The sequence below is a fragment of the Accipiter gentilis genome, chromosome 8 (genome assembly GCF_929443795.1).
Source record: "Accipiter gentilis chromosome 8, bAccGen1.1, whole genome shotgun sequence".
Classification (NCBI taxonomy): Eukaryota; Metazoa; Chordata; class Aves; order Accipitriformes; family Accipitridae; genus Astur; species Astur gentilis.
Window position 1 is genome coordinate 42,262,618 of NC_064887.1, and position 24,222 is coordinate 42,286,839.

Genomic DNA, 24,222 nt, shown 5'->3' on the forward strand with positions numbered 1-24,222 from the left:
TTTTTGTGTGCAGGCACTCAAAGTGCAGTATTCTGGTCTTATTTCCCACATTTGTGGAAGTTGCATAACATGTAAGCATCTGTCGGACTGTGCACTCAGTCTTTCTCTCAGTCTTGTTTTTATATCTATCTTAATTTACTTGTGTTTAAGCCTAAGTAAGCATTTTGCTCCTGTTCTTAGAGGTGTACTGTCATTATGGAAAACAGAAGTGAGCATTTCTCTACGTAAGCCAGGAGCCTTAAAGCAGATCACCAGCCTTGGCGCCAGGCGCGGGTGATAGTTCTGTTTGGATGAAGAGACCTTAAATAGTTTTTTCTCTGTGCTTTAAACATAAACAGGATTTTCTCTAGCAAATACGGTGTTCATCTTCCCAGTTTTGTTCTATTTCTCTTTTAACAGGCATGCCTGAAATACATGGGAAGAAACCAATCCTGGTTTCCTTTACTGTCCGAGTTGCTGGTGTCCCGCTTCTGCTGAAGGATCTTATTTTATAGATGGGCAGAAAGACTGCAGAAAATATTTGACACTACCAGTTGTCATCCTGTTTTCCCAAGCAGCAGTTATTATAAGGAAAAAAAGAGATTGGATTTTACTATACTATACTATAATGGTTTTATGCCTTTTGGGTTAGCGAGGGCTGCTTTAGTTCCTTTATCTGGAAACAGTTCTTTTGTGAAGCTAGAAAAGTGGTAATGCTCTGATGATGGTAATACTCTGGTGATTCAGTGGTGCGTTTTGAACTTTACTGTACTTACTTCAGCTCCTACTAATACTCTGTGCAGAAAGGCAGCTATTCCTATGGAGCCAAATAAATTGCTGCCTTCTTGAATGTTATCAAATTTGAATTGACACACATGGAAATAACCTTTGCAAATATGAGGAAAGCAGTGCCCTGGTTGAGTGGAAATTAAGCAGAGTACTGTTAGTGCATTTGGTAGTGTCTCTTTGTGCTTGCATGAGTGAATTGCATCATCAGTGATTCTGAGTCTTACTGAAGAAGCTTGAGTATTTGGTGTAAAATGAAGAACAGAACATGCACAACCAGGATCCTCGCTGAAACACCTGGGCTTACTCTGCATCTCTTACAAAATTAAGACCATAATTTTATGTATCACTCTTCCTTTTCCCTAGATGGGAATGACAGGAATAATTTAAGACTTGTGTGTGTGTGTGTGTTTCAGATTGTGCAGTGAATGTCCATAAGAACTGCAAGAGTTTACTGGCTGAATGCAGCAGCATCAGACCCAAGGTGGGTTTTAAAAATTGTTGTTCTTTTATAATAACAGTGCTTGGCATAGTAAGCTTAATTTAGTGCTAGTGTTTTAATTGACATCAGTACAGGATCTTGCCATACATCTTCAAGACATCGAATAGTTATTAACTTGTCATTATAGTAATTTATGACAATGTATGTAGGGAAAATAAAGTTGAAATATTTTATTGCTGTACTGAAAATTACTTACCATTGCTTGTGTCTGTCAGAACTGTGACTAACCCTTATAAGGATGCTGAAACCCATCACTTTTTTGGAGAACATAATTGAATTATATGGTACCTCTGAATTTTATGCCACTCTTTTCATAGGTTGTGCCATCTCAAAGCAAGGCAGAAGAGTGTGAGGGGTGGAGGGGAATTTGGTTAAAACAGTTGTGTATAGGCTGAGCAATGCACAATAAGTGATTTCATTTTTGAACTGTGACGAACTTGATATATTGCTAATCTTTTCATTTTTTATCTGTGTCACTGTGCTGCCTGTGATTGCATGTAAGGTCACAGGTTGGTTTCAGATAACTGTCTATCTGTCGGGGGTTTTTTATTCTGGTATTGGTTTTGAAAACCATTTCCTCCTCCTTATAACTAATTATACTTGAGGGAGTTTTAGTTTGTTTTAACCTGCAAGTGTTGATGATTTCGGAGACTGATAGCAGATTAGGGAGTACTATGAGGGGGAAAAGAGAGAGCAGAACAGCTCAAACCTGGCCAATTAGAGGTTAGAGGAAGTGCTTTCAGCCATTGGTGATTTAGAATGTAACTCTTTTGAGGGCAGAAATGTTCTTGTGGGGCTTTTGATATATACTTTTAAACTTCTCAAGGCATTGTGCGTTTTCCTTTTAAACTGAAAAACTCACTTGCTCTGATGCTTTCATTTCCATTCTTTACCATCTCCCACACCTTCATGGTTGAATCAGCCCTGACAAACCACTCCTGAAGACAGCAAAGAGGGAGCAGTAGCATATAATGATAGCAGGAATGAAGTCAGAAATGAGATCCTCAAGAGTGAAGCAAGACTCCCCAAAAGCCATTTGTTACTGACTGTATTACTTACAATTTATCGAAGCTGCAAAGAAATTAATTATCTCAATGAATTGTAATATCTTAGTGTTGTAAGAACAAGAAAGCTGTACAGATTACCAAAGATGCAATTTTAAATGGGCAGTCTAAATTTTTGTTGAAACTGGCTGGATTAGTTTAGTTAGTATTGCTGTAAACTAAACAGCAACAAAATGTAGGTGGAGACTGTCTACATAAAGGGTTTGCTTTCATTTAATAAATTATTTATTATCATAGCTTTAATTCAGCTGTAACTTAATTTTTGGTTCTATTTCAGTCTGATTTATCCTTTATGGGATTTCTATACAGTGTTAATGTCTATATGCCATTCTTCTGAAATGTGGAAAAAATCAAAACTGTTACTGTGTCTAATCTTTTATACTTTCCGTATACAGCTTCATTTACAGTTAGTGCTATATGATAGGAAAAATATGATTCACTTTGGACTGAGTTTGCTCTGTATGTGTAAGAATATTGTATTTTTTCCTACAGCAGAAAGATTTGCAGCACAGACCTTCTGGATCTCCACAAAGTTCGCCCCAGTGCATTTCCCCAGGTTTGTACTAAAGAATGATTTCTGTGCTCAAGGCTTATCTGTTCGATTGTATTTTTTTCTTTAATATGTTTTAAAGGCTATACACAGCGTGTTATTGAAGTATAGAAAAGGTCTCTTTTAATAAGATGGCTTCATTTTTTTTTCTGTTGGGAATGGCTTAGAGGCTCCTAGCAATCTCCTGTGTGTTTTTATCTTTTTATCTTTTTATTTTTCTTTATACCTTCTTGCTGTGTAACCTCAAAATATCATGGTGAAAAGGGATCAATAAGCTAGTTTTTCATTGATTGTCTATTCTCTGGCCTCTGAAAAGACTAGAACTGTGAACTTTGTTTTACATCAGATTTTCATAATTGTCTATTTAAAACTTGCCTGCAGCTAGTGGTTGCTAGAAATCTCTAAGACAAGCTAGCACTAATGGTCTGAACATAAATCTTTGCTGAGATGAAGTGGGAAAAGGGATCTGGGAGAAAAAAACAAGAGGAAGGAACAGCTCTGTTGCAGCACAGGCTTTGAAATAGCTTTTTGCTACTGCAAAAGACATCACAGCCACAGGTGTATAATTTAAATGGCATTTTAATTTGTAGATGTTAGGAAGTCTGCATTAAGAGAACAGGCTTCTTGGTGCTCAGGTGATTGACTGTAACTGGAGCAGAATTATTTTCTGCCTTGCAGTTGGTCCAATTGGTTGCTTTGATGGCTGTAAGAAACACAGTTGACATGAACATCTGAGTATTACTATGTGCGTTTCATATGTTTTTGTTAGGTATCATTTCACTTGCATTGCAAGGTGTACTTCTATATGGAATGATTCTTACCAAGAGGTAGCGCAAAGGGAATGATTGTTATAAGAAGATAAGTGGCTGTTTGCATTACTGAGAATGGCTTTGTGCATTTAGGGGAAAGTGCAGAGGCTAAAATAGGAAACAATAAGGAATAATGAAAATAGGAAAAGTTGGCCATAGGGCTTGTCGTTGAAACAGCTCTGTGGTATACAGTCTGGTCTGGTGTGATAGGTTAACAGTGATCGATACGGGCTCTCAGCAGTGTGCAGACAGTGCTAATTGAACTCAGAAAATGGCTTTTTGTTGGTGCAGACTCTGCTAGGCAGCCAGTACTTATTTTCCATAGTCAAAAGCAGAAGCTGGAAGTTAAAGGAACAGCTAATGGCATGGGTATCATATATCTTCACCCACAGTAAAACACTGCAGACTGCAGTGCCCAGTAAAAAAAGGCCAAAGGTATTGTATCAATGTAAAAGAGAAATATATTTTAAGAAAGGTATAGACTGTGTTGTTTGTGTTCTCCCTATCCCTCTCCCCATGTTTTGCCTCTGGAGATTTTTAGATTTGGCCTACCATTGTGAAACAGAACTTGTTCTTGGCTTGTGGAGCGCAGAAAGAGAACTTGATGGCTAATGATTTCAATACTTCCCCAAACGGAAATGGGAGGACATTTATTATTAAGCTTTTCTTTAAGAAACCTGCCTTTACAAATCTTGCTAATATTTACTTAGTCTCCTCTTTCGGGACAGTGGGCTTAGAGCTCATCACTTGGAGATGATGGAAGAGAACTCAGTTTACCCAGTTTGTTGTAGATTGAGAATGTGCTATGTGTGTAACCAGGAGATTCCAAACCCAAACAGATTTTGGGAAAGGTATTTCCAGCAGTAAGAGATGTGGTGATATAATTTCTGTTAACTGTCATTGATGAAACCTTTGCTGCAGCCCTAATACGATTCTAGTCAACTGTTTCAAGGAAGGTGAAATGAGAGACAAGCAGAAGTAGAGTATGGGATATCAAGATATGTGGAAAAACCTGTTTCATAAGAAAAAACATGAATACCTTTTATTTAGCTGTGTTTCATTGAGCAAGGCAGAAGTAGAGGGAGAGGTAATTGTTAGTGGAGGTACACCGAGGAGTGCAGACTAAGAAAGGGCAATTCTGGGGGATGGGTAGACACCAGTGTTTTTACAAGAAAAATTGTAAATTGGCGATGCATAAACCTTGGCGGGGAACTGGAGACCCTCTTGAACTGCTACAACAGTGTGGTCCTGAAGCAGCCTCCCAGACACAGTACTGGAAGAGGAGTTTGGTCTGGGTGTAAGACAAAGGTTGCTTGCGATGGCAGAGTCCTGGGTTCAAGGGTCCATGAGATTTCTTCTGCCCCGATGTCCTTAAAAGCACTTTGAAAAAAGGGCAGGTGCAGCCCTTGTCAGTGATAAGTTTTAAAGATTGTCTGGCTGATTCTTCATCTTTGACTTCCCTGAAGTTTTTGTAAAAGGATGTATTTTGTCTCCTGTTCCTTATCATTCGTTACAGACATTAGTGCTAAATAACTGTATCCATTTTTTATAAGTCTATTACAGGCTTCAATGTATTGTGTAATAGTGATTAAAGTTTTAAATATCTTTCCAGTTCACAGTCTGTCTAGATTTAAAAAGCATTAAAAAGCTGCGGTATTAAAATTAAATTTAGCTCTGGTATCTATTATGTTCAGTGTGTGTGCATGCAGATATAAATCACTGTGTAGCAATAAGCATTGCGAAGAACTTGTGGTTTTTATGTGATCTCAGATTTTTCTTGTTTGCCATGAAATGTTCTGTGCCCTTATACGGTAGGGTGTGAATAATTGTGTGTAGGTTCTGGTGTTTTACTAAAGGAGAAGATACTTTGCAATTTCCACACTAAATGGGCACAGTAGGGACCAATTTCCTGCACTTCAGACCTGCTGATTTAGCCAATACAGTAAGTTAAGTGGCAGCTTTACATTTCTAGAAGGATCACAGGTAGTATAAAAACAGTGCATCTCTGGGGCCACTTTACTGTGCCAAGTCTGAGGGCAGCCGGTAGTGAGCATGGGGAATACAAATTCAAAAAGCAGCGGCAGAAGCAATACAATTCCAGCTCATCCTGAGCTGTCTTTTTGTGGTTCCTTTTCAAGAAAATGGAATGAGAATGTTTTTTTGGACAATGAGCTCTTGACATCCAAGATCCTGTCTGTTCTCCGTCCGCATTCAGAGAGAGGTTTGAGAGCAGGCGATCTGCAGTGTACGCCTCATTTTCTGAGTACCAATTCAATTTTTGCCTCTCTAGCTGCTTCTTTGAAGGAGCAGCCCCGAAGTCTTCTCCTGGGACCGGATGGCACCCCAGTACTATCACGGAATCTCGGTATGACTATCGCCCAAAGAGGAAATTCTCAGTCTTCATTGAATACTGCTGGAGCTGTTAATAAATTTGGGTAAGTAAACTGCTTCTCTTCTAATTCACTAGCTTCTGCTGTACCCCCCAAGCCTCCCAGTGTGAAAAGAAAAACGATTGCAGAGCTGAAGCAAGAACTCACATTGGTTTTCAAGCTCAAAAGACATTTATTGAGCTTTTAATGCTGAAATTAATTTCCCTGAACAGTAAGCTTGTTTGGTTGGTTTTTTTAAATCACCTTGTCTTTAGTCCCTTTATACTATGTCATGAAAGATAGTATATAAAATAGGGCAGTATTTGAGTATCTCTCTGTCTAGATTGTGGTTTTCATGGGTATATTTGTCTTCAGACTTCTTGAAATGCAGTAATCTCTTCTGAGTTCAGTTATTCTAGGTTGTGCTAGTTCTGACTATTGTAGAAGACAGCAGTGTTTTAAATTGTAGGATACCTTGATTAAAATAGTAGATAAATTCAAAGCTATCTGCTGTTTTAAAGTAGTTGTTTACTTTTCATGTGCCACAGTTGTGCTCCCTTCTCAGTGAAAGTGCCCTTTGTACTCTGAACTGGCTATGGCTTGTCACCAGGTGATGTCTTTTTAAAATGTCATACCAGAAGTCGCATACTTACTTATGCTGCTCTAATTAAAACTGTAATATTTCAGTGATGGAGTTGCTGAATTGATCTGACGGTTTGAAGTTGGAGCACAATGATAACTTTTATATATTTATTTTAAGTTAATTGCACTATAGTTAATGAAAGATGCTTGTTAAAGTAGTTGGATTATTTATTTTTTTTTGGTCAAGCAACTTAAAAAAATGTTAATGTTCTGTTTTGGTCCCTTGGTCATTTAGACTAATTTCAGGAGACATGGATGAAGGGGATTCAGGCTTTATAAAATTTAAGCAGACTTCAGATGACGTTGTCTCGCTTGCACCTTCAACAGCAGACTCCCTTTTTCTGGAAGGTATGGAATTTCTGTGCTTTTCAGGATTTTTATGTAATTTCTTACACGGTCTTAAAGCAGCGCTGAGATGTTTTTACTCTTGTTGTTGTTGTTAATGATGGTAATGAGGGAATATGGTGGGAAAAAAATTAATAATAATTGAATTTAAATGTGCTTTTGGTCTAGATGCGTATTCTGTATCACTCCGAAGTGAAATAGAAACAGATGCTCATGAGTTTGAGGCGGAGTCTTGGAGTGTTGCAGTGGAACAGTCTTATGCAAAAAGGCAGAAGAAAGACGTTATAAAAAGGCAAGATGTTATTTATGGTAAGAGTATTTGTTATTCTTATAACTTTTTCTATTTCATAGTGCCACTGTTTTGAAACAAAGCTGTAATCATTTTTATTAGCTCCAATTTTGACTTGTGCTTGAAACCTAAAATTGAGTGAAGATTTTCAAGTCTGTTACCTGTCTTAGTGTGTATAAGTTCTCCTATTAATGACTTTAAGCAACCCATAGTTTTCAGTATGCCTCTGTAAGCAGCAAAGACCAGCTATACAATTAGGGAATAGCTCAGCTGCAACTGGGAGATGTCATTAAATAAGTAGGGTCAGTCACTGTTTGGTTGGGAGATTAACAGGGCAAATTTACAAGCTTCACATCAGTCATGCAAAGATTGTGGTGAAGAAGAAGGTGGTGCAAAAGATGGTGGCTGTCAGAGCCTGCTATTTTATATCTCCCTAGTCACTGCAGAGCATATAAGTGACTTTTAATTTTTTTTTTATTTCCCCTTGCCCAGAACTAATGCAGACTGAAATGCACCATGTTAGGACACTGAAAATAATGCTGAAGGTATACTCCAAAGCCATGAGAGAGGAACTGCAGTTCCCAAATGCAGTCATCAACAAGCTCTTCCCTTGTGTGGATGAGCTGCTGGAGATGCATGGGCAATTTCTGCTCCAATTAAAGGAGCGACGAAAGGAATCCTTGGAAGAAGGCAGTGACCGAAATTATATAATCCAGAACATTGGAGACCTCTTGGTAAAACAGGTAGGAATCAAAATCTACCAAGGTTGTTGACACTATTAAATTTCTAAAGAGCTAACTGTAAGGTTAAAGTTATGTTATGTAAAGATTGATTTAATACTGGGTTTAAGATTATCTTCCCAGTGTAATGTGTGAGCATGAACCTGGTCACAAATAATATGAAATGTTCATTAAATGTTCTTTGGGCGTGTGTGTGCATGTTGTGGGATATGCAAATGCAGATGGTTTGGTTCTATTTTCCCTCTGTTGCATAAGTAACATAACGTATTTCTGGTGCCCATCCCAAACATGGCTCTCCTTCATTTAAGGCCAAGCTTCTTGGTTCTGACCTTTTAGAAATGCAATAAAGATCCTTTGAACTCATTACAGCTTTAGCACCCATTCTGGTATGGAGTGGATGCAACAATTTCTTTCATATATCATGACCATTTTTTGCTCTTCGCTTTTTACAGTTCTCAGTCTTTTTAAGTGCAGAGGCCCAGAAATCCTTTTAAAAATTCTCATGATGACAACTGTCATTTAATATTTGGTTATCTTATGGTATTCCAAGTTCTCAGATGCCACACCTTGTAAATCTCTCATTTCTGGTACAGAAGAAATTGAAATTTTGAAGAAATGTCTCAGAAATCAGTTACCATAAAACAGTGTTAAACATGGGTCTTGCAGTGGAGGTAGGTTTACTCTTAATGATTCATGTCTTTCATTCTTATATTTCAAATTAGTTTTCAGGTGAAAATGGGGAGAGAATGAAAGAAAAATACGGGGTATTTTGTTGTGGACACAATGAAGCTGTTAGTCACTATAAAGACCTGCTCCAAAGCAATAAGAAGTTCCAAAACTTAATAAAGGTAAGTGACAACCAGAAGTCTCCCATTCTTACTGTGCAAAATATACTTGACCACTTTAGGTTTTATTTTGTACTTGAAAATCTCTTAAATTTGAATGAGCAGGATTAGAGGCATAGTCTCGTTATTTGATGGGTTGTTAGCTTCTTGTGTTTTAGATCTTTTGAGCTGTTTGGACACAAAGCCACAATTAGCAGGTGTTAAATTTGAGGCAGGCTTTTGAGAGCACATAGGAGTGGGGAACACAGTATTTGTTCTATTGATGGCTCTATCACTGACTGCCCTACTGTGTGGCCATCTTTGTAAATTGGCTTGATAATAAGTTATATCAGTGAGAAATGCTGTTGATGAACTACTATAGAAAAAGCAGGTACTCTTAGTCAAGTTTTGCCCACTACCTCATCTTGCCAAAACCAGAAGATTGGCTCCAGGGTGGTTTGTTTATCTGCTGTACACTGGAATGTGCAGTTAAGAGGAAGGGCTGAAGAGACATGGCCAAAGTGGAAGCCTGTAACCTGAATCTCAGGTGGCGTTGCACAGTCCTAAGTATTCTAATTTTCCAGTCATCAGTAAGTGATACTGTGTGAACTTTCCAACATAGCTCTATATTTATATTTATAGCTTTTCTTAACTAGGTGTCTTTAAAAGTGAGAACCCTTTACTTTCAAGGAACTAAATAAGTGACCAGAGTTTTAAAATATACAGCCTCAGTCCTTGTAAAGAAAGATCTCAATACTGTATTCTGCTGTCAGGATTGTTCTGTACCTGCAGTCAGACTAACTAGTGGGATTCTGATGCTTTGCAGTGCTCCCTTTCTAAATAAAAATGTGCTTCTGTAGATCAGCCTACTCATGAATATACAATGGTAAAATAAACACTTATTCATTATTGACCTAATTTGGCTGTTAGGTTATTGGGTCTGTTTTAAAAAGATGGTATTTTCTATGTATTTAAGGACTGATCTTATTATAAAAGGCAGTCACTTAGCAAATAGGCAGTCAGACAGTTCAGATTTGGAACTTTGCTTTTTTTGAAAATAATACCCAAAATATTTTCCAGTAATAAAAGCAATTTTTATAGTGTTATCAGGAGTTTTGCTTTAGTAAAAGAGTGCAGCTAATTATGTGGTGCTATGCCTAATTGTAAAAAAATGTTTTGAGGCAGAAAATGTGCAGATGGAGAGGCGAGGGAGTTATAAGAGCAATATATACAATGGGTGTGATGAGCCTGTCTTGTTTTCTAGAAAATCGGCAACTGTTCCATTGTGAGGAGACTTGGTGTTCAGGAGTGTATTCTTCTAGTTACACAACGCATCACCAAATATCCAGTCTTGGTGGAACGTATTATTCAGAATACAGAAGGTAGGTTGTTTAATCTTTCCTAGAAGCCTCATAGTTGCCTGCTGATCCATGTTTTGTATGTTCTTTCCTCAGACAAGGAGGGATAGGCTGGTACTACTTCTCACTTCTTTGTTAGCTGAAGATGCTGTTCCAGCTGCAGATCCAGATCAGTCTCACCTCATCAGAGGGTCAAGAGCAGCATTCAGTTTCGAGTCTGCAACCACAAAACCGTAGTAAAGCTTGTCAGTTCATTAGAGTTTAGAGTTTTTAAATAAGCTCTTGGGAAATACTATTAGATATTCAGTATGGAACCTTCATGTTAAAATATGTTTGGGTGGCTCATATCTTGCATTCCAGAAAGTGTGACTGACTGCTACTCTTTTCTCTTAGCTGGAACTAAAGATTATGAAGACCTGACCCAGGCCCTTAGTTTAATTAAGGACACAATCACTCATGTAGATGCCATGGTAAATGAGTGTGAGAAGGGGCAGCGCCTTAAAGAGATTATGCATAAAATGGAGCTAAAATCATCTGGGAAATGCAAGAATGGGCTTTTCTTCCGGAAGGATGACATGGGACAGAGGCGGCTTCTACTGGATGGGATGCTGTACTGGAAAGCTGCATCAGGGCGACTCAAAGGTAAACGACCAGGAAGGGAAAAAGTACAACTAGGGAACAAGATTATTTTTTTTTTAATTTTTTTTTAGTAACTGTTTATTACGGATCGATTGAGTATAAAATAAGATGACAATAACCTGCTTGTTTAATAGGATATTGAAAGAAATAGCACTTGTTCTATTCTTGTCTTGTCCAATAAGCATCTCTATAATGGTCCATGGTAAGTTCCTTATGGTGTTTGCTTATTATCTGTCTGATCTGCTTTCCAATTCAAGTGGGAGGTCTTTAGATAGATGACAAAGCTTTGAGTCATACTGACTTAGTCTCCTGTGGAAAGGCATTATCTTGTGCGAGCTCTGCTTCACACTTTGAAAAATCGTGTTGTGCCAACCCCATGACGCCTTCATTCTGCATAATGTATCTTTTGCCAGAAAATCAAAACAGTGTCCATCAGCGAATATTTTAACAGCTTCATTGCTCAAGTGTTCAAGGAGAAGCTTCAATGGCACATAAAATGCAGCCAAGAGTAGGTGGTACTGTGAATGGCTGCAGTTCCAGAATAATCTGCTGTTGAGGCAGACCTGTTGCCTCATGAGTGTTTGAGTCGCTGTTTTTCAAGCTTTAAATAGGCTCTATTTGTATTGTGCTGGTTCTGCATGACTACAAGCTATCTGTGGACAGCCCAAGTGGAAGGCATTAGCCCACCCAATATTGCAAATGTTCATGTGCTATTCCCTGACCCACAGGAAATTTAAGTCAAGTGATTTTTTTTTTTTTTTTTTTTTTTTTTTTTTAGTCTGGACAGTCTTCCTGCTTTAAAATCCTCCTTTTTTTTTTCTCTGTTGTTACTGTAGATATTCTGGCAGTCCTGTTAACTGATGTACTGTTGCTCTTACAAGAAAAGGACCAAAAATACACATTTGCATCAGTGGTAAGTATTGTTCTCCTTATTTAATAGATTTGCTTAGAGTATTTATGAAAGTGACAGTAACTACAGAAGAAATACAGTTAGAGAAGTTACACACTTGTTATGGTAGGTTCAGATGGAAAATTAAGTTTGTAAACCACCCAGCTATTACAGAACCACTTCTTCTGAAGTAGTTCTGGTACTTGTTGAATCCCTCCCGCTGTCCCTTAGCGCAAAATAGCAGTCCCTTGCATCAGCCAGTTCTAGCTGCCAAATGTCCTGTGGCTTTCTGATGCCCTGAGCACGTTCTGAGGTTCACTGCTTCTCCTTTCTTGTGCTGTGACTTTCCCTTTCACTAAACTTTGTTAGGCTCCTATTTTATACAAGTCATATATGTTAAATGTGCTAGAACCATGCTTTGAAAGGCACTTACAAGTAAGGTCTGCTTCTGTGTGTTAATGTGAAAGGGAAGAATCTTCCATTTTGGTTAAGGACATGGTAACCAGGGTCATGGTAGCCTAAGATTTATTTACTGGGGGCAGAGAACTTTCCTGAAGTAAATGTAATAAGCACTAAATGCAAATGTAATTACTGCAGCACACTAGAACACTCGGTGGATTTGCTTGCTTTTCTAGGGCATTTCTACAGGTATCCTCAGAGCAGTTAATTGTGTACATTTTGTCCTGATCTAGTTCAGGCTGTAAGAGAACCAGTAACAGAGAAACTATTTTATGTAATTGTTTTCTTGGGTGTATTTTTTTCAAGACATTAACATTAGAGCTGAATTGTAATGGCAAAAGCTATTTCGATGACCTCAGGGCTGTAAAAGCAACTGCTTTTCAAATTACCCTTCTTCTAATGCACAGAATAGGGATACTTTCACAAATCAGGATGGCTGGAAGTTGTTTCCTCTTGAACAGCATTAGGTGAATCTATGAACAATAGTTCATTTTGTGACATTGACTCTGATAGACTAATTCTGCCCTGTTTTCCAAAACGCATCTGAACTATGAGCAGAAGAACAAGTTCATAGAGGGGAAAAACGTACATGTACAGTGTCTTTACTGTTGTGGCAGTTTTCCATATGACTGCCGTTGCTTTGAGATAAGTGTGAGTAGCTTACATCAAGGCTAAAGCATTGTTCCCAAGAAGTAAGAGCATGCATACATGCTCTTAGTCAGTATGGCTGCTCCACTGGCAAGGTCATGCCCTTGTTTATATGTCCCCTAGTAACTTTTCTGTGAGCATGTATTATACAGTTGCTTATGACAGTCCCCAAAAGTTGATCTCTGCTACGTGGTGGATTCCCGCCCCCCCAGTAACAGGCTCTACAGTTATAGAGTGATCAATTTTTTGCATCTTTGTATGTATACAGTTCATTTGAAATTTAGATATCACTTCTCCATAGATAAAGAAAGCCAGAGGAGCAAATGGATCTGCACAGTGATTCTGTTTTTCCAGTGACCTCTCTTCATGGCTTGAATTGCAGTACAGCTGCTCAGAGAAGCTGGCAAAACATAGTGTTCCTAAAGTCTGTTTCACAGTTCCGTTTTATCATCACTCTAGAATATGTTGTGAAGGTTCAGCAGTTACAAAGAGCTGTTTTCTTCTAGGGAGGATCTTTCTAGGCTACATATATTGGAGCTGTGATGTATGAAGTGTAGACAGGTTTTCAGTAACTAATATCCCTCCTGTAAATTTGTTTTCATTGCAAAGACTGACAGCTAATCCAGTTAATCCTTAGTTATACAATATACTATCTGTCACCTTGTTTTATTATTCACAGGGCCTGATGGCACGCTGTAACACCTCTGTGTTATGTTTTTATTTCTTTTGTAGCTAACTTGCCAACTTAGAACTTCTAACGCTTCTCTTCTTTCACTTCACATGTGTCATTAAGATTTTTGTTTTCTTTTTCAAATTTTGTTTTTGCGTCTTTTTGAGCAAAATTTTTGAGCCTGTTCTTGACTTCTGGGACCCAGGGGGAGTCCTCAGGTGTTTAAATTGATACATGCTTTAACATTCAGTCGGTACCAAGACCTCTTGTTTTTGAAATGTGCATTCTTCATTCCATGTTTTCATCTATGGTTGATGAGTAAAAAATGACAATGTAAAAAATGTCATGTGAAGAGGCCATAGCAATGAAGTTAGAGTGTTGCGAAGTTATGGCTCATGTTGGCCCTGTATAAGTAGGAAGATGGGGGGGGGCTAGGAAGCACAAACCCCAGAGAACGTGTATAGTATAGTGCAATAAATTATATTTTGTTTTACAGGACTCTAAACCACCAGTTATCTCATTGCAAAAGTTGATTGTAAGAGAGGTAGCTAATGAGGAAAAGGCAATGTTCTTAATTAGCGCTTCCTTAAAAGGACCAGAAATGTATGAAATTCACACAAGCTCAAAAGAGGAGAGGAATTCCTGGATGGCACATATCCGCAGAGCTGTAGAAAGGTAAATCATGAGTGAAAGTGGGAGGGTTTGATTTCTTGCTCATCTGTCTTCTCTTCACAGGACTCATAGGTGTACATTTATTGTAAAAATCCATTTGACCATCCCTAAACTTTCTTTTTAAGATTGAAGCATGCAATCCTGTTTGTGTTCGTTGGAAAGAAGCCACTCATAAAGATGTAATAAAAAACAGCCAAAGACTTTATTCTGCTTTTTTTAAGAATAAATGAAAAAATTGGTTCGCTGTTGCCAAACACAACAGGACTTTGGTTAAGGGAGGAAGATTGACACACAAGATAAGCCACATTCTAGGCAAAAACTTCAGGTTGAATCCTGAGATGGTTTTAAGTTGTCTAATGTGTAAATCAAACATCTCTCTGTCTCTTCCTTTTTACAGCTGTCCTGATGAAGAAGGAGGAACATTTAATGAACCTGAAGCAGAGAGGAGGCTAGCCGAAGCAAGAGCTGCTAAGTTAAAAGACTTTCAAGGTAATGACTTGGTTATATATTCCATGAACTGCTTCTCGGCATCATTTGTGATTTATGACTGTCTTATTCTTTTATCACATAATGTGATCAAGTTTCTCCTTCATAAGTCTTTCAAGGTACTGCAAGATTATATAGAAATAGTTAAGTTAAATAAGCCTAATAAGCATTGTGTGCTCCATGAGTTTTTCCCCTTAACTGTTAATCGTATCTCTGCATTTGATGCTCTGACCATAAAATGAGTAATTGAATGTTGTACTCTGATTAGGAAGGCAAAACTGAATTTGTTTCTTCCTTTAGAGCGTTTGAACATGAAAGATGACCTGATTATGCAAAGTCTAACTGAGAAGCAACAGATTTATCTAGAAATGTCTGAAATGAATGGATTTGAAGACCATTCCCAAGGATCTCGATCTAGGCTACTTCTTCGGGGGGATATCTCAGAAAATCTGCAAGGAGAGGCAATTTTGAGGTCTGCAGTGACAGAAGGTACATGCAATGTGGGAATGTGTATGCATTCACTCAAATGCAGGGGTGGGGATAAGCACATAGGATCTAAGTACAGATCCTGAAAATCACCCTGTAATAACATAATACTTTTATGTAACACTGTTCAGACTTCCTTATTCTCAAAACCAATCTGCAAGGTACATAAAGTGCACCTTGTGTGTTTAGGTCGAGGACCTTGTCCATAGATTGGATTTTTTTATTTTTAAGGGTCAGCCAGTAGATTCTTAGGATGAGTCTATTCAGATGGGTAATTGAGTGCTCTACTAATACACCAGCCCTGAAATATAATATTATATGAGGGTTATATATTAAAATAGCCTATCTAAAGATAGTATATTTAGAAAGAAAATAAGTACAAACATAATTTTTATGTTGGGGAAAAAAAAAAGAAAAACCAAACACACAAGGCTTGATAATCTAACTTGCAATCAAGGAAGAGGTCATCTTTATACATGCAACACAAAGAGCCTGTTGTAAAGAGCTAGTCATGAAGGAAAATTCATCTGTACTGCAGGCAGTTTCTCAAACTGCCTGATCTTTTAATGTACTTGATGGTTGAAATTTTATTATTTTTAACTTATTACCATCATGCACTTGTCTTGCTGCATAGGCATGGCTGTTTACATGACATGTTCTCCTCTTTCCTAGCTGAAAATCTCCAGAACCTTATCTTCACTCACTTAGGCAATGGATCCTGTCAGCCAGAAGATGGCTCTGGGTCAGGACTCCCCAGGAGAGCAGAGACCTTTGGAGGATATGACAGTAGTCCCTCAATTTCAAATAAAAGTAAGAAAGGGACCATTCAGCATTCTTCTGAGCTTCTTGGCTCTTTACTGTGTTTCTCTGTACAGAGAATGAGATAAGAACAATGAATTAAGTGAGGCTCTGATATAAGGAAGCTTCACCAGGCTCTAAAAGGAGGATAAGAGCAAACTTCTAGCATGTTGTATCTTTTGTTTCTGATACCAACACTAGAGAGCAGACTAGGGCTCTTGGTGCTACACTAAGAGCATGACCTTAACCCATACTTTATAATTACCACAATTCCACACAGAATTTTAATTTTGGGGGGGGGAGGGGGGGAGCTTGACCTGAAAACCTAGGAAATTAAAATTCAGCTGCCTGCTTTTATTATTGAATCATGAAAACTTTTTTCCACTTTCTTTTGTACCTGCAGAGTCACTAAAGAGTTGCTGAATCCTTAGATAATATAAATGGTCCTTTTGGCACAGATGATTTATCAGTTAATTAATGGAATGAGTGGAAATACTAGATACTATTTATCTCTGGATTTGCTTCATGTATTTATTGAAAAATAAAACAGTCTTTACTTCACTGGTTGTTAATCTCCAGAATACTTTTCTGTTGTCTCTGAAACAGAGACATATATGTCTGTCATACTATAGGTGCTTCACATAGTATGGTTTCCATCTCCTGCTACCTCCTTCCACACTTACAGTGGTGCTGCTTTGAACAGAATTTTTCTACTAACAAGTATTCCATGTTATGAGCTTGCAATTCTGGTAGCCACAGATGATCATTTTCATGCATACATTGTGGTTGTATCACTTAAAATAGTATAACATAATTTGAACTTACTCTCCCTGTTTACCTTAACCCACTCTCCTCAAGTTTTTTTTGAGCAGTTCTACTAGTCACTGTTTGCTCTTCTACTTTGAATCAGCATGGAGAAGCCATGCAGTTGCATATTGGTTATAGCATCAAAGTCACAATTCTTTTCTGCTTGTTCTGTTATGCAGTGAGTTTTCACAGGCCCTGTGCTGGTGTGAGCTGCTCATACTCCACTCTTCTTTCAGGTGGTAGTTTTAGGAAGAACAGTGGTGGTGACCAGAGACAGTGGGACTGGAGAGGCCCTGTAGTAAGTTCAGATGTGCAACTCCATGACCTCCCTTCTGATGCAGAAGAAGGATCTCAAACCGTATGTTGGGCTTATGCGTTATTTAAATGCATTTCCTTGATTTCCTCATGTTCCTCTTCATAATAGTGGTGCAGAACAAATCTTGTAAAGTTAAAAATTGTAATAGCTGGTAGGGCTAGACTGTAACAGAGTTCTGTCTGTGAAATTACTGGAGTCTATTAAGGATGTTTTGTGGGGGGAGTTTATAGCTTAGCACTTGAGAGGCATGATCATTTGGTTTTATATTTATTCACTTGATGCTGTACCATTATGTTAGTTTTAATCACTATGCATCTGTTTCAGTCTGGCCTCTGATATAAGTATTTTTTATATGTGTGTGGGACCAATCTCCACTCCAGCAGTAAACACTGTTCCCTAATGAGATGAACCCTTCCAGCTTGTTCTGGCAGCACTACCAATGCCCAACAAGTGTCCTCTAGCGCAGATGTTGGTTTTGTCTTTTTTACAGAGTGATGTAACAAGGCTGGATGACAGCAGTGTTTTTCAGCCCACCATAGAGTCTCAGGTATGTTACTTCTGCTGTTAGGAAATCTAAGGAGAAATAGTCATATTACAATAGCATGCAGAAACAAAACAAGCAAACGAAAAAAAAATCACCAAAAAGCTCAGTATTTTTAATGTCTGTGGAACCAGAAGCACATTAACAGCCTGTACTTTATGACTCTAACGCATTATGAATGCAGAGATAAAAGTCCCATTAGAAAACAAAGATGAGTTCTGGATATGTAGACATGCATTTCAAAGAGCTGGATAACTACTTTTCCTGCATCTTTGGAGGGTTTAAATGTTCTCAGCTCACTGACAAAACTTGCCTCTGAATCACCTGTGAGTGCTATACCTGTGCAGTGATTCAGTGCTGGAGCATGGGAGGAAGTGGTCATTAAATAGCTCGTGTGAATAAAGCTATGATGAGGGTTGCTTCCTGGAATCCCAGTGAGATTTGCTGGGCACATGCAAGGACTGATACACTGAAATTTGTCATGCCTGCATATTGGTCTGTTGGCTCTTACTGTGTTAGAGTACTCTTGTAGCCATGCTTCCATTGTGTGTTTTTGTACAGAGTTGATTATGTTCACTGTTTAAAAAATTTAAAAAAGTCTAATGCGTCAAAACAGAGCTCTGTTCAAGTGTCTAACGTCTCTTTTCCTCTCCCTACCTCACCTCCTCTTCAGCTGGTCCAGAGGATACAAACACTGTTACAGTTGCTCTTCAGTCTTCAGGTAAACCACTATTTACTATCCAAGAGGTTTGTTAGGCATTAAATGTAATAAAATTTATGCAGGTGTGGAGAGGAGCTACCTTGAAAATATCCCCTAAAGCTAGAGCGAAGTGCAGAGTTTAAGACCTGAGACTCAAGGAAACAAACACTGTGTCTGGTATTTTGGAGGAAGTGTTAGATCTGTTGTCTTAAGTAATTGTTTCCTTTTTCCTGCTCACTTAAATGCAATTCTTTTGCTACTTTGAGCTCCATCTGCTTTCTATGCTCATTTCCTCTTAAAATTGTGGTTGATATACACATGTGTGTACGTATTAGTTGTTTTTACTGTAACCTTGTAATCAGCAATATTTTCACTGATTGGATTCAGAGTAATAGTTCTAGGTGCAAGAAATGTTAATTTGGACATATGTAAGCATAACTTATTTGCTTGTCCATCTTCAGTATCATGTCAGTCACGATGGGCTGTACAAGCTGGAAGTTAGATCTGCTCTTGAAGACAAAAGTATCTGTCATCTAATCTGGTAGATGCTCTTGTGTTTTGTTTAGCTGTGCGTGTTTTTTGAACCCATGTGCGTTATGCTGAACTTCTTATTTCCCCTCCAGGCAGTGATATCTCAGCAGGACAGCTACATTGAGATGCAACGAGCCACCATGGTGGACCGGGAGAAGCAATATCGGCTGCAGTCTACACGAGGCAATCTGCTGCTAGAGCAGGAGAAACAGCGGAACTTTGAAAAACAGAGAGAAGAACTGATGAATGTACAGAAACTTCAGAGCCAGCTGAAGCTGGAGCAGCAACGCCTGGAACGGGAAAGGGGACGGCAGCAGAGGGAATTTGAAAGCACAGAAGCTCGGCTGCAGGAGCGTGAAGAGGAGACTCGGCAGCTGAGAGAGAAGTTGAATCAGGACAGGGAAGAACTTGAGAGGCAGCGGGAGGCCTATCAGCATGACCTAGAGAGACTGCGGGAAGCTCAGAGAGCAGTTGAGAAAGAGAAGGAGCGTCTGGATCAGCTAAGGAAGCTGAAGAAGCAGAACACAGTGTCAGGCACATTCTCCCCAGAAATGGGACAGGTGAGGAATTCGTTGTCTTGGAGTTTTATTTCTGTTAACCTGCTTGTTTCTGAATGAAGGTTGCCCTTTTTGCAGAACTAACCTATGTTTGCATTTTACCGGGCTCCTTAAACCATCATCTGAAATAGCTGGTGATGGCAATTGTCAGAGAGATCAGAGCTTGGCAGTTCCCCAGTGTCTGTGAGATTCCACTGAGACATTTGGTAATGGGAATATTTTTTCAAAGACAGAAACAGAGATTAAGTTATTTTTGAACATGGCTGATTGAGGATTTTTTCAATACAGGCACTGCCCTATTGCAGGCAGGTGATTGCAGAAGGTGTACTACATTGGTAGCATTTTGTACGGTTGATTTCTAAAAATATTTCTTTTGTTTCAAAATGTGAAGGTTGGAGTCTGATTAAAATGGCTCATTTGTTCCTGTTGTAAAGTCCCGCTTTCTGTCCATCTTATCATTACCTAATGCAGTATGCTTTTGCCTTCCTTTGCTAGGTGCAATATTAAACAGTCTAGAGCTGCTGAGGTTCTTTTCAGTGTTCGAGGACCTACAATCTTGCTCTTCTTTCTGTTTGCCAGTATGCTGTGGGCTTCGTCTAACCAGTTGCATTTTTCACTAGAAAGTGCTTTATGTTTTCAGGGCTGAGGGTGGTCTCTCATTGTATCTGAAAGTGTGAAAATACCTATTTGACTTAGAATGCCTTTTTCCTCACATAGAACCAGATGCTAAGTCATTCTGTTAGCTTCAATGGAGAAGGCGTGGAACCATCTCTACCTGTCTTGAAAACCTCTGTGAGAGTGAGCGTCTCTGGGATGGATTACCTGGAACGACCAGACTTGGTTCGTAGGGACAGTACCACCCTGGAGAATCGTCCGGTTCTTGCATTGAAGAATGAAGTGCCAATACATCTCCTGAGTGCAACTAACCAGATACAGAAACCAGCTGCAGTCCAGCAGCAGATTCCTACTAAGCTCGCCACTTTTACAAAAGGAAGCAAAGAGAAAGGTGGGAAGAGCAAAGCATCTCATAGGACAGACAGTTCAGGTAAGTGTATTTAAATGCATTTCTGATCTCTGCCAGCATTACAGGGAGACAGAACACTGCAGTTTAAACCTCTGGCTACCCATGCGGAACCGAGAAATTAATATGCTACAAATTGTTAGTGTGCTTACTGCAGTCAGTAGGCTTTTCAAATCCTTAACTTAGGAGTTACATGTGTATACTATTTAAATTGGAAATCTAGCCCAAATGGATAATGTTGAAAATGAAGTTCTGTAATCCAGCAGGACAGAATTGATGGTAAGAGGTTGTAAACCTGGATGTAAAAATCTTCTTGCCTAACTGTAGTGTTAAAAGGGGTAGGGGAAAAAAAAAAAATAAAAAAGAAAAAGAAAAAAACCCTCTTGTTCTGCCTGAGTGAAATGTTTTGTGGCTTAACCTTTTCTCACTATCCATCCAAAGTTGTAACAATATTGAATGCAATGCCTTTCTTAGCACCAGTCAGTCATTAAATACAGATTTCCAGGCCAGAATTGAGATGCTGTGCATGTTGTAGAGTTGAAAGGGGCTAATTTTGTCACAAATAGAAGCAAGTAAAAATACAGTCACCCTGTCATGGTGTAATTTCTGCTGCTAACTGCTAGGTACTAAAGTAGTGATCTTTGCCAATGACAGATGCAGTAAAAACCACTTTTTCTCTACTGGTTAAAATAGCCTTACTGCCAGTTCAGGAGAATGGCCTATAATTTTAACTTGCAAAATTATCTTTTTAGCTTTGTGTAGGATTCAGACTTGGCAAGCTTACCCATCACTTGGGCCTACACTGCTATAGCGGACTCAAGGCCAAAGCTATGTAGGGGAGGGGAGGGGAACAGTCTTTTGCACATTGTAGAAACGTCTGTCTCTGTCATGCCTAAAGTTGAGTACAATTGCAAACCTGCTTATGTTTTTGCACATAAATGAAGCCTAATATCCTCTTACCCTGAATACCAAATGCTAGTAAAAGGGAAAATAAAGCTCTAATACCACATCTCCCCAAGTTTCTTTTTAATAGCTCTTACGTATTGATCTTTGCAGTGGAAATGTACTTAATGGTGTTTTTCTGTAATTTATATGAAAGGTATAAAACAAATATATTGGTCTCTATTCTCTCATGAGCATTAGTGGGATGCATGCTTGTTATGTCCATACGTAGATTTTAGAACAAAATGGAACAAAACTTTCTGTACCAGAGGCAAAATACTGTGTATTGAATTTGGTTTTTGTGATGTGTAAGGAATGTGTACTGAGAGGAGTTCTTTGGATCCAGAGTAATCGTGTCATGAATTGCTTTTATTGTTGAAATTAAGAAACTGACAGGCCATAACACCAGAATCAATGTACTCTGCTGCTGAGCAGCTGTGAGACAGATGGAGAGCAGAGACAAAAGTTCATCAGTTCTGCGTGTTAAAAGTAGCACAAATAGCCACTGCTATTTGAATGCTAGGGACAAAGATTTTTATTTTTTTTTCCTCTGCTGTGCTTTATAATACTAGGTTTTAAATCTGTGGTTGTCAGGGGCTGCTAGTAACTGAATTAGAAGTCCTCAAGAAAGAGGAGAAAGTATTCATGGTCTAAACAGCTGAAGAGAAAATCTAAGTAACTTGCAACAGAAGCACCGGCTCTTTGTGGTATAGCAGCTTCCTTGGATATGCAAAGGTGTCAGTACAGTGGGCCCCAGCAAGAAATAGTGAAATTTGTGAAGTACTGCTAGCCTCAAATAGTAATTTGTAAAATATTTTCTTTAGCATCTGTTGATCAGAAGCAGCTGCTTCCCCCCAGGCTTGTTGGACGAGAGGAGGGTGTCCTGAGGGGCAGACGAGCAGCAAGTCCAGTCCTCCCAAGCAGCCAGACCACTGCATTCCAGCCAGGTATGTCTTGACCAACGTGCATGTCCATGGAAATGCGTCAGGCTCTGTGCAGTGTCATGAATCTGTCTTCTTCCATTTTTTCCTATAGAATTGTATGGCCCTACAGATGCTCAGCCAGAAGCACTTTCATCTGCCTCAGCGAACCTATTCAAGCCCAATAACATTCACCTTCAGACCCTGGTGACCTCTCAGCCGAGTCTGTTAAATGTGCAAGATGATACCAGCAAAGAAGATGTGATTTTCTTCTGATTGTTTCCACTTAAAGATTAATCTTCTGACATACTGTTTTAAGAACTCAGGCCCCAGTGTTCAACGTGACAGAGACCTGACATGGATGTCTTTTCACCCTGCCCCGTTACTACTGGCAAGGACCAGACCAGGATTACTGTTCTACTTTGTTGGCTTCTCTGCCAGCAGCTCAGAATGAGGGCACAGTAGTAACAATTTGCTTTTAAATTCTCCAAACATGGAAATGTATTGACACATGGCATGGGTATATAAATTCAGAGCATATTAAAATGCTGCCATTTATTGCAATGTGCTCTTTTCAGAGAATGTACACTCTTTGTGGGCACCATCTTGTAAATTGTTATAGTTGATGTTGAACCGCGCAGATTTTTATGTAAAAATCTTAGTAGTGGGCCCCAAAATGGCTGCAAATTTTTAAATCTGTTTTCACAGGTACACGGTCAGTAATGGATTATGCTAACAGTGTGTTGATAACTAGTTGACTAGCAAGCCAGTCTCCTTACAGCCAGGCGTGACAGGCATTGTGATACCTGCTCACAGGAGCCAGTCTAGCGTCTCTGTTTCTCTAGTGAATTCAGTGGAGCACATGCTCAGTGGCCAGGTACAGTGGAAGAGAGAAGGTAAGCTTCTTAACAGAGTCTTCAAGGGTCAGGAGCTCCACCTGCTTGTGGATGAGAAGGGTTGGACATGTGAGAATATACAACGATAATGAGGAGTTGGACTAAATGCACATTTCATGGGCCATCAGCTTGCACTGGGATACCTGTCTCCCTGGAGATGTTGGGTAGCTCTCCAAGTTAGTGAGAGCAGTACAGGTTCCCGAGCAAAACTCTTGAGTTGGTTCAGAATGAACTTAGAGACTTGGATTTTGTTCTTTGCTGAAGACATGTATAAGAAGCATTTGAATGCAGTAATTTATTGTCTTGTTTAATCCTAAGTTTTCTGCATCTTTTGTTTGTCTGTTAACTTGTTGGGACTTTACTCCAAGTACCAGAAGATATCAAAGCTGCTGTTACTGCAGGGACTTCTCTGCAGTACTGTGTTAGGAATGAAGGGAAACAGTTTGGTTTTAAAATTTTAAAAAAATATTTAAAAAAATACTCTTAGCTAAACCTGTGTTGGCTTAGCTGCTTACAGCTAAACCAGCTTTGATACCTCTTGTTAAATGGGTCAGTTCTTAATCATGGAATAGTGATGACGTTAAGTGTTCTGCTCAAAAGGCATTATTTCCCTTTGTAGTAATTTGCACAGTCATTTTGTTGTATTGTATTACTTCACTCTGTATCTCAGTTCTTTATTACACACATCGCCTACGGATGTGTATTCCAATATATGTTGAATGTGACCAGTCAGATATATTGTGCACAGGAGAGATTGTTTAGAGGGTGTTATTACAGAATTAAATCAGTATCTTGGAGCTTAAAAACTTGGGTTAATACCTTTCAGAACATGATTGATAATATGTCTTTTTCATATCTTTAACTCTGGTTTAAAGTGATTTTTAGCACCAGTGGATGGAATGCCTGGTCAGTTCTCGATTCAGTTGTGTGGCAATGGCATCAAATGCCAATGCATCAATCTCCTCAAATCATTGATGCTGTCTCAGT

At 38.9% G+C, this 24,222-nt stretch overlaps 1 protein-coding gene across 3 annotated transcripts in view; it reads left to right on the plus strand.

Moving 5' to 3' along the window:
* The window catches only part of ARHGEF18 (Rho/Rac guanine nucleotide exchange factor 18), a 41,594-nt gene extending 17,553 nt beyond the window's left edge, over positions 1-24,041 (plus strand). For 2 of the 3 annotated variants that reach the window (XM_049809433.1, XM_049809430.1), the window contains 21 exons: positions 1,182-1,249; positions 2,824-2,887; positions 5,981-6,125; positions 6,937-7,049; positions 7,215-7,355; positions 7,828-8,078; positions 8,798-8,923; positions 10,164-10,281; positions 10,651-10,899; positions 11,733-11,809; positions 14,059-14,237; positions 14,632-14,723; positions 15,021-15,209; positions 15,879-16,016; positions 17,048-17,169; positions 17,618-17,674; positions 18,342-18,389; positions 18,992-19,459; positions 20,174-20,501; positions 22,244-22,366; positions 22,455-24,041. In XM_049809433.1, coding sequence (XP_049665390.1) covers positions 1,182-1,249; positions 2,824-2,887; positions 5,981-6,125; positions 6,937-7,049; positions 7,215-7,355; positions 7,828-8,078; positions 8,798-8,923; positions 10,164-10,281; positions 10,651-10,899; positions 11,733-11,809; positions 14,059-14,237; positions 14,632-14,723; positions 15,021-15,209; positions 15,879-16,016; positions 17,048-17,169; positions 17,618-17,674; positions 18,342-18,389; positions 18,992-19,459; positions 20,174-20,501; positions 22,244-22,366; positions 22,455-22,615 — 3,257 coding nt within the window. In that variant the 3' untranslated portion in view covers positions 22,616-24,041. The remainder of the gene's footprint in view (positions 1-1,181; positions 1,250-2,823; positions 2,888-5,980; positions 6,126-6,936; positions 7,050-7,214; positions 7,356-7,827; positions 8,079-8,797; positions 8,924-10,163; positions 10,282-10,650; positions 10,900-11,732; positions 11,810-14,058; positions 14,238-14,631; positions 14,724-15,020; positions 15,210-15,878; positions 16,017-17,047; positions 17,170-17,617; positions 17,675-18,341; positions 18,390-18,991; positions 19,460-20,173; positions 20,502-22,243; positions 22,367-22,454) is intronic. The other variant, XM_049809429.1, reaches the window with a different exon arrangement.
* The last annotated feature ends 181 nt before the right edge of the window (positions 24,042-24,222 follow it).